This window comes from Hemiscyllium ocellatum, chromosome 36 (genome assembly GCF_020745735.1).
Source record: "Hemiscyllium ocellatum isolate sHemOce1 chromosome 36, sHemOce1.pat.X.cur, whole genome shotgun sequence".
NCBI lineage: Eukaryota > Metazoa > Chordata > Chondrichthyes > Orectolobiformes > Hemiscylliidae > Hemiscyllium > Hemiscyllium ocellatum.
In genome coordinates, this window is record NC_083436.1 from 31747934 (window position 1) to 31762488 (window position 14555).

General features: G+C 37.4%; 1 protein-coding gene across 1 annotated transcript in view; it reads right to left on the reverse strand.

The window, feature by feature from the left end:
- Positions 1-1206: 1206 nt before the first annotated feature.
- The window catches only part of LOC132833227 (SWI/SNF-related matrix-associated actin-dependent regulator of chromatin subfamily A member 5), a 32775-nt gene continuing 19426 nt past the window's right edge, over positions 1207-14555 (reverse strand). Inside the window, exons 11-24 of the mRNA XM_060851326.1 lie at positions 14068-14294; positions 11893-12014; positions 11451-11603; positions 10556-10688; positions 9977-10125; positions 8941-9060; positions 8741-8851; positions 7493-7606; positions 6606-6728; positions 4644-4776; positions 4357-4475; positions 4002-4214; positions 3740-3850; positions 1207-1495 (exon numbers count right to left, since the gene is read on the reverse strand). Of these exons, the coding sequence (XP_060707309.1) occupies positions 1430-1495; positions 3740-3850; positions 4002-4214; positions 4357-4475; positions 4644-4776; positions 6606-6728; positions 7493-7606; positions 8741-8851; positions 8941-9060; positions 9977-10125; positions 10556-10688; positions 11451-11603; positions 11893-12014; positions 14068-14294 (1894 nt within the window). The 3' untranslated portion in view covers positions 1207-1429. The remainder of the gene's footprint in view (positions 1496-3739; positions 3851-4001; positions 4215-4356; positions 4476-4643; positions 4777-6605; positions 6729-7492; positions 7607-8740; positions 8852-8940; positions 9061-9976; positions 10126-10555; positions 10689-11450; positions 11604-11892; positions 12015-14067; positions 14295-14555) is intronic.

The following is a 14555-nucleotide window of genomic DNA, read 5'->3' on the forward strand; positions in this document are numbered from 1 at the left end:
ACTCTGTCAGTACTTTATATCACCTCAGAGGAGTCTGATTGACTCTGCAAGATGTGGGAAAGAGAGCTGGGTGTTGAAGTTTCTTCAGAGGCATGGGAGGATATTTGGGAGAATGCAAGGAAGATATCAATTTGCAATAGGACCTGTGCTTTACAGTTGAAGATTCTCCACAGGGTCCACTTAGCCCCAGACCGTTTGTCAAAATTTAAACCAAGGGTATCTTCAGCATGTCCCAAGTGCAAGGTCTGCACGAGCACTCTTACCCATTGTCTTTGGTCTTGCGATAGGCTTCAAATATATTGTAGTGCTGTGGCAAGTGCAATGGAGAGAATTTTGGGTGTAGGGGTGGAGAAGGAGCCTTTTTCTCTCCTTTTGGGCCTACCCACTGTATTTCCCGCAGATGCGCATAAGAAAAAAACTTTTCAATATTCTTACATTCTGTGCAAGGAAGAATATCTTGCTAGGTTGGATGTCCAAAAACCCCCCCAGGCCTGTCGGGTTGGCAGAAGATTGTTATAGAACATATTCCCCTGGTTATTCTCACAAATATGGTCCACCACAAAACTGAGAATTTTTACAAGACATGGCAACCCTTTTTGAAATACCTGGACACAGATTTATCTGCCACACTAACAAGGGCTTTTATACAGCCGTAACGATTGTGCTTCATGAGTCCAATATCAATGGAGGAGAAACTGTGAATGTATGAGTGTTTTATTTGGCTAGGCTGAGTTATTACTATTTATATGTTTGTTGTTATTTATTTATTTAATTAAGTAGCTAGTTTAGTTTTTTTTATTTTATATTTCTCTATATATGTTTATACATTGTACAGGAGGGTGGGTTGGGGAATTTTTCTTATTATTGGGTTTATTTTCGTACTATTCTTGTACTGTTTTGAATTGCATTGTTTTGTATTTGTTGTAATATTTAAAAATCTATTTTTTCATAATAAAAAAATTTTAAAGATTGGTGCAGAAAAAATTTCAAAAAACAAGTTTGTTTTTTTTTGAAGAATATTTACAGCCTTCAGTGACCAGTACCCAGCTTAACCATCTGAAAGAACTAAATCTGTCAAGCAAGTTTTTATTCTGAGATGACCATTAGTTTGGAGCAGTTGAACCATGTTTTCCCCTAGTTTAAAGGAGAAAAAACAAATTCCAGAAACAGAACAAAGTTGTATTTGGGTCATTTATAAAACAAGTGTAGAAATAATCCGTGGATTTTAATGGAAGCCATTTTATTACATGGTAGAAAAAAATATTCAGCACAGCTGTTTAAAATTCAATAAACTCTAGACTACATTAATTCCTACTATTCCAGTGGGAATGATGCTGTAATACCACATACGAGATTGCTATCAAAGCTTTATACATCCTCAGTAGAACTGAAATACATTAACTATGCAGACATGATGAGCATAGACATTTCAAAGTTTTAGCTTCTTTTTTCGGCCACGCCCATCCGGTGCTCCATCCGATTTACGTTTCTGTGCCTGAAACAAAGGCATTGAAAGAGCTCTGAATATTTGAAGTTGCATGCTTAATTGTATGCATAAAATAGTTAGTTTAAAATATTTAAGTGATAAACAATAGATATGAAAATAGGAACAAAAAAATCATGACCTTATGTATTGGACACCCTAGCTTTCAGAAGGACATGGTATTACAATCATATTACAGAAATTGGAGTATAAACACTTGTGCTAACACTCTAGGCACTCAAAGTTTAAAATCTTGACATACTTTGAGAATTTAAAAACGAAACACACAAATCAACCAATATAAAATTCTCAGATTGTGGTCAAAAGCATGACAGGTTTAATCTTAATGGAAGGAAACCTACTTCATTCTCACATCATTGTGGTCATGTACCTGCTTTCTGTATTCCGGCAATTATATCAAAGAGTAAAGACGGACAAAAACCAAGCATATAGTTTTATTTTTATAATTTAAAAGTGGAGAATTTTCCTCAATTAAGGATAATACTCTTTACATGATATCAAACTCACTCTTCTATTGCTAATTGGATATGGCAGTGCACCAACAGATCAATTAGGGCTAAATCAGGTCACACAAAGCCACGCTTAATAAAGCTAAGACAGTAACTGTTTTGCAGAACTACCGTCAACCAGTAATTTCATTTTATTCTTGCATTTAGACTAACCAGCTTAACCAGTCCAAGCCAGCATTTTCTCACCATATAGCCCTGTAAACAGGTTTACCAACACCATTCCTACATCCCTTTTCAAAGCCTGTTCAATTTTACTAGCTGATTTTGGGGGAAAAAAAAAGGATAGAATCAGATGTCATTTTAGCAACATAGTAGGCCATCAGCCCTTCAAGCCTACTCTACCATTCAATGAGATCAAGCCTGATCTGTTGTCCAACTCCACACACCTGCCTTTGGCCCATATCCCTTAAAAGAAAATCTCATTTAAAATTAACTGAGACATGCACTGCCATTTGTGGAAGACTTCCAAACATCTTGCAGATAGAAGTGCTTTCTGTTATCTCTCCTGAACAGCCCAAGCACTAATTCTCAGACTGCCTCTTATTTTCAGAATCTCCAACTGATGGGAAGAGTTTATCTTTATCTACCCTGTTTCTCCCAGTTAATATCTCGGAAGACTTTAATCAAAACATATCTAAACCTTCTAAATTCTAAAGAAAACAAGCCTAATTTGTACAATCTCTCCATATAACTCTTGACGTCCAAGTATAAATCTTTGAAACCTTCATTTTACTCCCTCCATGGCCAATATATCCTTTGTAAGGTATGATACCCAGAACTGCTCACAGTGGGATAACTAATGAGCTTTGTATAATTGCAAATAGTTTTTGCGTCTTTGTACTATTGGGAGGCAATTATCACTAGACTTATCAATCGAGAAAACTCAGCCCACTTTCTGGGGACCAGAGTTCAAATCCTGCCATGGCAGGAGGAATTTGAATTCAAATAAATGAATGTAAAAATTTGGAATTAAGAATCTACTGATGATTAGGAAGCCATTGCCAATTGTTGGGAAAACCCCACATGGCTCATTAATGTTCCTTGGGAGTGGGGGTGTGTGTGACTCCAGATCCACAGCAATATGGTTGATTCTCAACTGCCCTCTGAAATAGCTTAGTAAAGCCACTCAATTCAAGGGCAGCTAGGGATGGGTAATATATGCTGGCCAGCCAGCAATGCCCACAAGTGCTTATATATTTTTCAAAAGTCCTCTAGGTATAAAGGTCAGCATTGAATTCATTTTTTTGACTGTTTCATAGAATCCCTACAGTATTGGAGCAGACCATTCAGCCCATCAAGTCCACACTGACCCCCCCCAAAAAAAAAACCATTTCGTCCAGACCCACTCCCCTACATTCTTCCTGCAAGCCTGCATTTCCCATGGCTAATCCACCTAGCCTGCACAGCTTGATCTGAGAGGAAACTTGAGCATCCAGAGGAACAACATGCAGAAATGAGGAGAATGTGCAAATTTCACACAGTCAGACACTGTGCCAATCCTGTTCTGTTTCAGTTAATGACGTTTTAAAGATCTATGCACCTATATATGCACAAATATTCAACCTAATTTTGCCCCTTCTGAAAGAGAGTACGCAATACCACCAGAGCAAAGCAAAGCAAAGCAATCTCTGCAAGATAGTCCTGCTGCAACTTCAGAAACAGTGTGTGGGGGGAGAGAGAAAGTACAACTGAAGACTATATCTCATAGTATAATGAAGAATATTACCGATGTAGTTTTTGGTCCACGCTTTTTCCTTTCTGCTTTCTCTTTTTCTTCAAGTTCCAAGTTTTCTCTTTCTATTAGAGTGATTAAAGTATTACATCGTCTTTGCAACTCCTAAAAGTAAAGCAACAAATGCAGGTAGTTCTTTTTAATGCGACAGAATGTTGATCGAATATTTAGATATAAACAAACTGCGACTTTGACTAGGAGTTGGAGTAAATTTTTTAATAGGAAAATCTAGTGAGCCAGGTTGCAAGCTAGTTACCATAGCAGTTCTTGATTTAAGGAACCAGTCAAATCTGAATTGTGGAGAGTTTCGAATGCATTGTCTAAGCTCATCGTAAACATTTTCTTTGTCGAACCCCAGCTTGTGTAACATGCAGATCAGAAATCTGTCCTCTTCTTCTGTATAATTCTTCCCTTTATTTGTACCATATGCTATTCTCAGTTGGTGGAAAGGTGCTTTGTAACGTCCAATCTATTGAAGGACAGAGGAATATTACTGTAGTAAAACAGCACAGCTACACAGCAAATGTGTGAAATTGTTAATACACACAATGTTTGACTATTACTTCCATTAAGTGTACTTCTATTTCTATAAATGGAAATTGAAACATTACCTTTGTGTCCAGTGCTTTCTTAATACTGATCCTCCTTTGGATTCTAGCTTCTCCCCTTTCTATTTGTGCCATAATCTTCTCAATGTCTTGGAGCTCATTGCATCTTTCCCAGAACACAGCTTAAAGAAACAGTAGTCAGTAAGTCAATTTATAGTAACAGGGCCATTCATAATAAAAAGTGGTGCAGGTGATAAGAACAACCAGAATAAAACAACTGGATACTTTGCAAAACAGAGTGATCAGAAAATGGCAGGCATAAACTTTCAATTGAAAGCTGAAAATCTTACCAGAATACTCAATCACTTCTTCAGGAACTTTCCCCTCTACTTCACGGGCAATATTTTCAATGTCATCACGACCCCACTTCTCATTTGCTTTGATGAACTGATTAAAGTCTCTTTTTGTCCAGCTGGTAAATCCCTGTCAAACATTACATTTGCTGTAAAATAGACAACTGCACAAGACAGCAGCAACCAACAGAAGATGGCAGGAAACTGCATATTCTACACAACTTAGTAATAAAGCACACAGAGTTTGTTTCTTTTTAAAAATTAATCTTTCTTTGTGATAGATATGAAAATTGCATTTCTGAAGCACTGGTATCCTCCAGTTATCCAAGAACAGCTTCAACAAATTTGAAAGAAATTATGTAGAATCTGTTTTACTTATGTTAACTAAAGAATAAATACTGGCAAGGTACCAGAAGAATTCCTCTTCTCCTTAAATATTGCCAAGGGATCACTGACTTCTGACAGGGTGGCGTGGTGGCTCGGTGGTTAGCACTGCTGCCTCACAGCACCAGGGCCTCAGGTGACTTGTACATTCTCTCCATGTCTGCGTGGGTTTCCTCCAGGTGCTCCGGTTTCCGCCCACAGTCCAAAAATGTGCAGGTTTGGTGAACTGGCCATGCTAAATTGCCCATAGTGTTCAAGGATGTGTAGATTAGGTGCATTAATTAGGGGTAAATGTAGCATAATAGGCTAGGGGAATGGGGTTTTGGGTGTTACTCTGGGAGGGAGGAGCGTTGTGGTCTTGGGCCAAATAGCCTGTTTCAACACTGTAGGGATCTATGATTCTATGAGAAGTCTATTTAACATCTCAACCACAAGATAGCACCTCCAATAAACTGGATTCTCTACTCAAGCAAAGCTGACTCAGGAGCAAAACACGTCAAGGATAACCTCCTTCCATAATGAAAAAGGGTCAAATTCTTACTTTTACAATTAAACAGAATTGAAACGCAGAGATGAATATACATGCAAATATTGTCACAATGGGCATATACTAAAACATTAATTTTAAAAAATATCCAGGGAAAAAATATCAAAAGCTTAACATGTAATATATAAAATCACTGCTTTGGAGTTTCACCAAAACAGGAAACCATTAACTTGAAATGGAATGAAGCTTCACTTCCATAAAAACCAGGTAAAATTATCAAAGATACTAATGAATTCTAATAAAAGCCAAACTGAACTGAAACATTAAACTTATTTTTCTCATTGACACTGTCTGACCATTTGATATGCTTCCCACATTCTCAATTTCTATTTCTGTATCTGATATATTTGATATGGTTAAAGCAAATGATCCCATATTTACCAAGCTTTTGTTAATATCACATAGAATATACAGCACAAAATAGGTCATTCCAAACCTTCTCCACCAGCATTACAACCTGCTACAGAGGAACTTCGATTATCCAAATATCGGATTATCTGGAAAGATTGCAAAGTCCCGATGCTTGGCTAGACAACGTTATCCAGCATTCGATTACCCGGAATTTAATTAACCAAACAAAGTACATCCAGTCTGTGCCCTTTGGACAATCAAGGTTCTTCAGTACTTCTTTCTTCCACATGGGTTTATCTAGCCTAAACATATTAGTACCAAAACTGCGCCTGTGGTACAGTGCCATGCAGTAACAATGACACAAAAATGCTTTTTTGAACTTTCTACTGAAATTAACATCTCATTATTGTGGCCTCTCCCGAAAGTGGAATTTTAATCCATTTTATCAAATCCTCTCAGAATGTGAAAGGCTCCAGTATTTTCAGTTTACTTTCATCAAGGAGGAAACAAGTTCTAAACCTGTTCAATCATACTTGATAAAACACAAGAACTGAGAACTCCTTTGGCTTCATAAACTTCTTATAGTAACACAGGCCAGAACCATACAGTTGTATTGTTAGGCTTCATTTGCAAAGTTCTGCTAAAGATTGCACAACACTCAGAAATAGCAATGTTACCTGCGTTAACAGTTTCTCCTTTTCTTCAAGCTCATCATCATTCAGAGGTTCAGCCTCATCAATTTTGCACTGTTCTCCTTTCTGTACTTGAGCTGAGTTTGGTAGATCAGGATTACGTGGCACCTAGAGTGAAATTCATACTTATTTGATGCACTGGTTCAATGTTGCCTCATCCTTAGCTAACAAGTTCAATAACATTAAGACGACGCTGTTGGATATTCACTAGATAAAGACCGAATAACTACCAGTGGTCAATGTTTCAACATCAAATTCACCTCGCCTCTTAAAAAGTGCGCTGTTGACTAGAAAATCCAGAAATGCAACACTGAAATAGGCCATACCGCATTTACATTTTTGCAAACCGCTCCAAATGCATTCGCCCATCATGTTCTTATCCCTTATCTTAATCTAGCTATCCATTCTAGTGTTCGATATTCACATTTCCTGTTTCAACCATTGACCCCAGAAGTAAATGTCATAGCTTCAAATCCTTCTTTCCCCCAAATCTCACAAAAACAATCACAGCTTAATATCTTTTATTATTGTTATTATATTCTTCACAAATAAACAACCAGCACACAAAGTGCTTGTGGGGAAAATTAGAGGAAACAATGTGAAAGAGGAGAGGAAACCAAAAAGATCAGACACATCAGCTCAATATCATGCACCTTCCAGTGGCCCTTTATAGAAATGCAGTGGATATTATTGGTTCAAAAACACACATGCAAATTAAAAACAGATAGTTTTTCAGTAGCTAGTGTCTTGGTGTGAGAGGTCAATGACTACTATCTTCACTCTTAAGTTTGGGTGTTATTGTAAGTACAAAATCTGGAGACTTTGTTCTAGTTAGTTCATAAATACAGACTTTCAGACAACGAACACTTCACCTTGTAACCAATGGTTTTTCTGTAATACAGGATTTCTTTCTCTAGCAGTTCAAACAGCCGAGGGGGAAAGAATTGGAAGTCCTGAATATTGGGCTGTTTTGGTGGACGAGGAGCCTAGGAAAATATAAAGCACAAAGCTAAACATTTATAAGCAAGGAAATATCAGATCCACATGAGAACATAAAATATGCAATAGGTTTCTGTTCACCTTCATTCATGGCTCAGTGGTTAGCACTGCTGCCTCACAGTGCCAGGGACCCAGTTTTGATTCTACCCTCATGCAACTGTCTGTATGGATTTTGCGCACACTCCCCATGTCTGTGGGGTTTCCTCCGGATGCTCTGGCTTCCTCTCGCAGAACAAAGACATGCAGGTTAGGTGCATTGGCAATGTTAAATTGCCCAGCTTCCAGGGATCTATTGGCTAGGCGGGTTAGCCATGGGAAATGCAGGGCACAGTGGATAGGGTGGATCTGGGTAGGGTGCTCTTCAGAGTGTTGATGTGGATTTTATGAGCTATATGGCCTGCTTACACACTGTAAGGATTCTATGATTCTTAATCTAACCAACCTGCATCTGAATTTGGAGAACACTTTAGATGTTACTGCTTTCAAATAAAAGCTTTAATAAGTTCAGTTGTTTTTCCCTTAATTTTTTAAAGCTCAGAATCTGATTATAGAATATATAATATTCCCTCAGGTGGGGGCGATGGCCTAGTGATATTATCACTAAACTATTAATCTAGTGACCCTGCTATTGATCTGGGGACATAGGTTCAAATTCCACCATGGCAACTGGATGAGTTTGGATTCAATTAAAAATCTGGAATTAAGATTCTAATAGTGATCATGAAACCAATGTCGATTGTCAGAAAACCTCACCTGGTTCACTAATGTTTTTCTGGGAAGGAAATCTACCATCATTAACTGTTCTGGACTACAGCAATGTGGTTGACTCTTAACTGCCCTCTGGGCATTTCGGGATTGCAGCAAGTGCTGGCCTAGCCAGCAATGACCATATCCCATGAATCATTTTTCTTTTAAAAATTCAGGTCAAGATGTGCACTTTGTTCAACAGCACGGTAGTATAAGATAGTGTACACACTGATTCTTCGGAATAACCTTCAACAAATGCCAAAATACAAGTACTGTAAAATTCTTTTAGTTGAGTTGGTATTAAAGTCCCAGCTGGTCACTAAATGTTGAGAGAATGAAAGCATCTCATTGGAAAGACTTGATCCAAAACTTACTTTAGGCGCTTTGGGCTCACTGACACGAAGAGCCTCTCGGAAATAGGCATCAACTGCGTAGTTTGCTTTACGTTCTCGTTTGGGGGGTTCAATCCATTCAGTTAGAGCCAACTGTGGATATAGCAACAATTTAGTAATCCGGTTTTAGAAATTAGGAAGTATATGCATCAATGTAAATATCCAGCTGCAACCAAACTTACCTTTTGCTTCTCTCTATAGTCCTCGCCCTCAAAGTTGTACACACTGACTTCTGTCTCCATAGTGAAGTTTCTAAGTGAACCTTCACCCATATGTGAAAGCTTTTCAGTCAGCTCAGCTGTCTGTAGATAAAACAGAAAAATGTGGATGAGAGTTTGAACGGTGACTGTTAATTGGTACAATTTCACAGGATATTGTCCTTGTACATTTCAGGGAGGGGAGGGGTGTGCTAATGAAAATCCAACATCCAGAAGAACTCATGTATTTAAAATTCGTAAGTTTACAATGTTGGAACAATGAGCATGAATAGCTCCAGTGGGCACACGAGTCGAGTTTCAGCTTGTGTTTCATACATGGCATTGAATCATAACCAACACGAAGATGGGAATAGCATCATATTTAGATTGTCTAAATAATATAATGTTAATGTGGCTTTCAGCAGACTATTACATTGAAAACTATTTCCAAGAAATGTGACTATAAAAACCACAAAATTATTTGCTGAGTAGAAAATATATTGATGTAAAAGGTCCATGATAACCATTTCAAACTATACATTTGTACTTTAGTAGCTGCCAGCTAAACATTTTGCATTAGCTTAGGAAAACTGATGTAAAGCTCTCAACTTTACTGAGATTTGTGTGAATTAACTAGATTTACTTTGCAAAAATAAAACTTGTTTTAAACAACTTACCACAAACATAACAACTAAGACAATCACCTTGCTAAAACACATCAAACTTAAGGTGAATTTAAAAGTCTCTCCAAATGCTTAAACTCAAGCCCACCTCTGTTGACCCATCATCAATGGTACAAGTGGTGAATAAGACTGCGCAAAACTGTTACACTACAATCCCTTCAATATAATTAGCTTTTGATACTAAGTTTGAAGAAATTTATCAAGCTCCAGGTTAAGGGATACCTATTGTACTCATACCACCAGCTTTGTAACAGCAGTAGTGAACAAGTCACCAGGAAATAGCAACACTGAATGAGCTAAACAAGGAGTTTTGTCCGTTCTGGCATTGTTATTTTTACCTTTCTTTCTCCCCTTTCTAATATAGCATCAATATCTTCATCTGTAATGTCGCTCTCTTTAGAAGCAAACACATGGGTAGCACCGTGACGAATCATCTGCAGCATTTCATCTTTCCCCAGTTTGTTGAGATTCTGATCGACCAACCTTCCTAAAAGAATTCAGTTCCACAATTAAAACTGATACAAGGCTATAAAAATAAAGCAGAAACTATTGAATTCAGCTGTGGGATATATATGAATTGACCATTCATACTCTATTGCATAGTAAAGAAGTTTCATGCATATTTTTGTTTAGGAGATTGTGAAATTGAATTAAGACTATTTCACAAAAAAGTAGAAACTTGTGCCAGATGGCTACTTCAGTTTCCTTTGGGTGGTAGGTAGGTCTGTCATTAATAGCCAATCACAAACTTTCTATCAGTGCTATACCTCTGAGAATCAGAGTGCGAGATGAAGTTGCAGAGAGCAAACCATGGTTGAGTTGCATTTCATCTAAATGCAGTATCTCCAAGCATTGAATAATATAACTGGACAAGTATTCTACCCTTCCCTATTCAATTTCCGTCCCAAAATACTCACCTTGCTGAATTACAATAGAGTCCAGCCTAAGTTTCATTTCAGCACGTTCTACTATCCTTTCCTCTACAGTGTTGTCTGTTATAAATCTGAAGACTCTGACTACTTTTGTTTGACCAATTCTGTGGGCTCGATCCTTATAAAGAGAGGTTACACGTTAGCAGAGCCACAGAACCATTCAATAACTTTTATTTCTATGTATACAGTTGTAAAAATAACATCAATGTACTTTATGGCAAACAGCCTCTTATTATTATAGAAATTAACAAAACCCAACAATATGAATAAACAAATTCTCTTAGTAGGGGCAGCAGATAAAACAATTTTCCAGAATATTCCTTGATCGGTAAAAAAAGTACATTTCCTATAATTTTTAATTCTCTCCATTTACCCAGTTATCATTAGGAATTGATGTGCAGAGGAAAGCCAGGTCAAAATTTTCACTTATTAAAACATCTGACAGATAGGTCCCAAACCAAAAGGAACATTTAGCAGTTTGTCAGATCATTTCAGACTGTAAGAAGAGTCAGCCACTATGCTTGTGTAGTGTGAAAGGACATTGGTGAATCATTTGGACAACTGGTAGCCAAGACCCCTTACTGTTGCTGCCAGCCACCAAGTTTTAATTAATTTAAACTTCATAATTTTAATGGGACTGAAATGCCTCAAACAGACTTTTTCCACACAAGGAGAACTCAAAGCACTCAAATGAAATCTGTAGATTACTTGTTCTATGGAAAACAGAACACATATTCTTGCAATTACATCAAAACAGTACCATAACCTAAAATGCTACTTTATTCGTATACTCAGATGTAAAATGGAAACATGTAAGTTACATGCGATATCCAGATCAACAGCATGACTTGCAGTATACAAATTTTGCTCAGTAACCTACCATAGCTTGCAGGTCAACCTGAGGATTCCAGTCAGAATCATACAGAATTACTACATCTGCTGTAGCTAGATTTATACCAAGACCACCAGCACGTGTACTTAACATGAAGATAAACTTTGAGCTCCCAGGAGTATTAAAAGCAGAAATAGAATCCTGAAGGAAATAAAGACAAAATTTAAAGCAGAAACGTACAAATAATCAAGACCAAATCGTTCTGCAAGCTGCTGTAAATTTCCATTTTCAAAAAAGCTAGATTCAAAGTGAAAACTCATGCTCCTTGTCTGAAAAGCTAGTCAGTTTTGAAATCCAAACATGGAATAATTACATTAGACAATGCAACTCTGATTAACAGACTCCATCCCCAGCCACTCCAATTTAGAAGTGGGAACTTTCTGAACATCAAAATTAATTCAGTTTTAAAAGCACAGGGTAAGAAACATACTTGTCTCTCCTCATGTGGAGTTTGTCCATCTAGTCTACAATACTCATAGTTTCTCCACATACAATAATCTTCCAAGATATCCAGCACCCTGGTCATTTGGCTGAAAATCAATACACGAGAACCTATGAAATTGAAGATCATATGTCAGAGTAATGTACTGATCAATGCAGATATGAAACGCTTCAAAATTGTACTTTTTCTAAAGTGCAAAATGAAAATCAAATCTCTTCAACAGTGAGAAAATGCACAGGTTATAGTAATTTAGTAAGTCAGTCACAAACAGGAATCAAATTAACACAGATAACAGTTTATAATTCACGCAACATGAACTACCCATGATCTTTGACCTCAAATCAGAAGGGGTTTAAATTCTAGCTGGATTTTAGATGCTGCAGTTTGAGCATCAAATACAAAGCCCAATTTAAGAAATACACATAATTACTTTATTCACCAATATGTTAACCCCATATTTAATGGCATTAGATCAGTCAGTTTTTTAGGAGCCCTCCAGGCCTCAATGACGTGCAACAGGACAATCACCTATTCAAAACATTCCTGATGAAGGGCTCTGGCCCGAAACGTCGAATTTCCTGTTCCTTGGATGCTGCCTGACCTGCTGTGCTTTAACCAGCAACACATTTTCAGAACAGGACAATCACCCCAAACTTACAAAATTTCCTAATTTCATTCTCTGGTTAAATGTTTACTTCTAAATTAAACAGATTGCTTACTTAAATCTCACCTACATTTTTCATCATTTTAAATCTGTTTTCTTCTTAAACCTCGGTTCCTCCAGCAAATAAAACCATGCAGCTACTCAAACCTTTTTGAACAGTTTCTTTTAAACTATTTTCAATGCATTTAAATTTGTTGCGAAAAAAAAAGTTACTAAAACTGGATGCAATTCACAAAGTTTTTAAACCTGTACAAACACACACTGTGGATGCTGGAAATCTGAAATAGAAATGAATTCTGCAAATACTCAGCAAATCTAGCAATGTGGAGAGAGGTTTAAAGTCATACAGGTCTTTCTAATATAGCAGCGTTTTGTTAACATGCATTCGCTGTAACATGGCTGATGAGTTGGGGACACTGTTTCTCAAGCGCAAACCTTTAAAATGTCTGTTGGCTGTAATGCTATTACATCTCAAACAGTTTAAGCACTGTTTCTAAAGCATTATATTTCTAAAATGAGGCACTGCACAAGAATGCAACATTGCGTTATAGAAGAACTACCTGTATGCATAATCCTGTTTCTCTCTTCTACAAATATTGCAAGACCAACAACAGATTATTTCCAGCCCTATTTTCACTTCAGTACAATCTGTGATGATTTTTAATCCAAAAAAATCAGTGTGCAATTTGCCACCACAGTAATCGTTCACAAATGCTTTGCAGTCATTGCGTGCTTTTATCCTCTCAGACTAACAACAATAGGCCCCTTTTCATTTCTTGCAATTCATCCCAGAACGGTTCATTTTTGAACTCTCAGTCTGCATCACTGGTGTTCCGAAGCCTGACAAAAATGTTGGCATATAATTTGGAATACACAAGATGACCAGGGCAGACGGGCGATCCCAAGTAGTTTACACTACACTGGGTGTCTTGATAAATGAAGCTACTTTTTTCTCCTGACCTCAAGAGCCTAAATTATTTTGGTCTTTCATTCAAGTCTGGGTGATCCACATGCACTTTGAGTTATCAATTAAACTTGAATCCAATCACAAAGCCTGGCAAAATTGTCACCTTTAATGCCAATCCAATTCTCAAATCATTCAGATTCACACTCCATATCTTTATTATTACATTAACATGAATTTTATTGAATATATTTTCAAAATGCAATTAACAGCTACTGAGGTATCCTTGCATTTTAGTTTACCCAACTCAAGCAACCTTCTTTTCAGGTGCTATTGTGTCTAAAATCATCTTCAATAAATACCTGCATTGGTAATTAATTTGTAATCCTTTTCAGTTAATTTCTGTTCCATAATGCTTTGTCAATTGTAAATTTGTGTTTTATGCCTCTGGCATAGTGGAACCGCATTTGTCACCTCCAGTCCCAAAACTTTATAGTACCTTAGCCTGAATGGCTCTTTGCCAGACAGTTTTTACCACTGCAGAAAGATGGAAATACAAAGGGAAACAGAAGCCTTGAACAGGGCTGCAGCTGACCTTGTTCCTTCACTTTTGGCAGCAGTTTGTCCAATACCACCATTTTCCCACTGTTAACTACTAAGTGAGTGTCGGTAGTGTAAGGTGGGCCAGGCTCAGCTCCATCAAACAGATAGGGGTGGTTGCAGCACTTGCGTAGTTGCATCAGTATATTCAATAAACGCATCTTGTCCATCTTCCCTGAGGAATTCAGGATGTCAATATCCTTCATTAATATCCTGGTGTACCTGTGAGCAAGCCAGAATTAAAACTTGTTAGACATACTTGGAGATAAACTACTTTGTGTGTAACTGAGCAGAAACCGTGATTATAATCAAACACTATTGCATTATTCTAAAGAAAAAAAGCCTGGAAACATCACCTCACTGGCACATTTAAAGAGGTTGCCCCATCTAGACTCACAAGTAAATCCATATCCAGCGATTAATACCCATTCAATCCAAAAGGTCTTTGCTCTTTGACAGGAAGTACGATCCATTAACCATTGG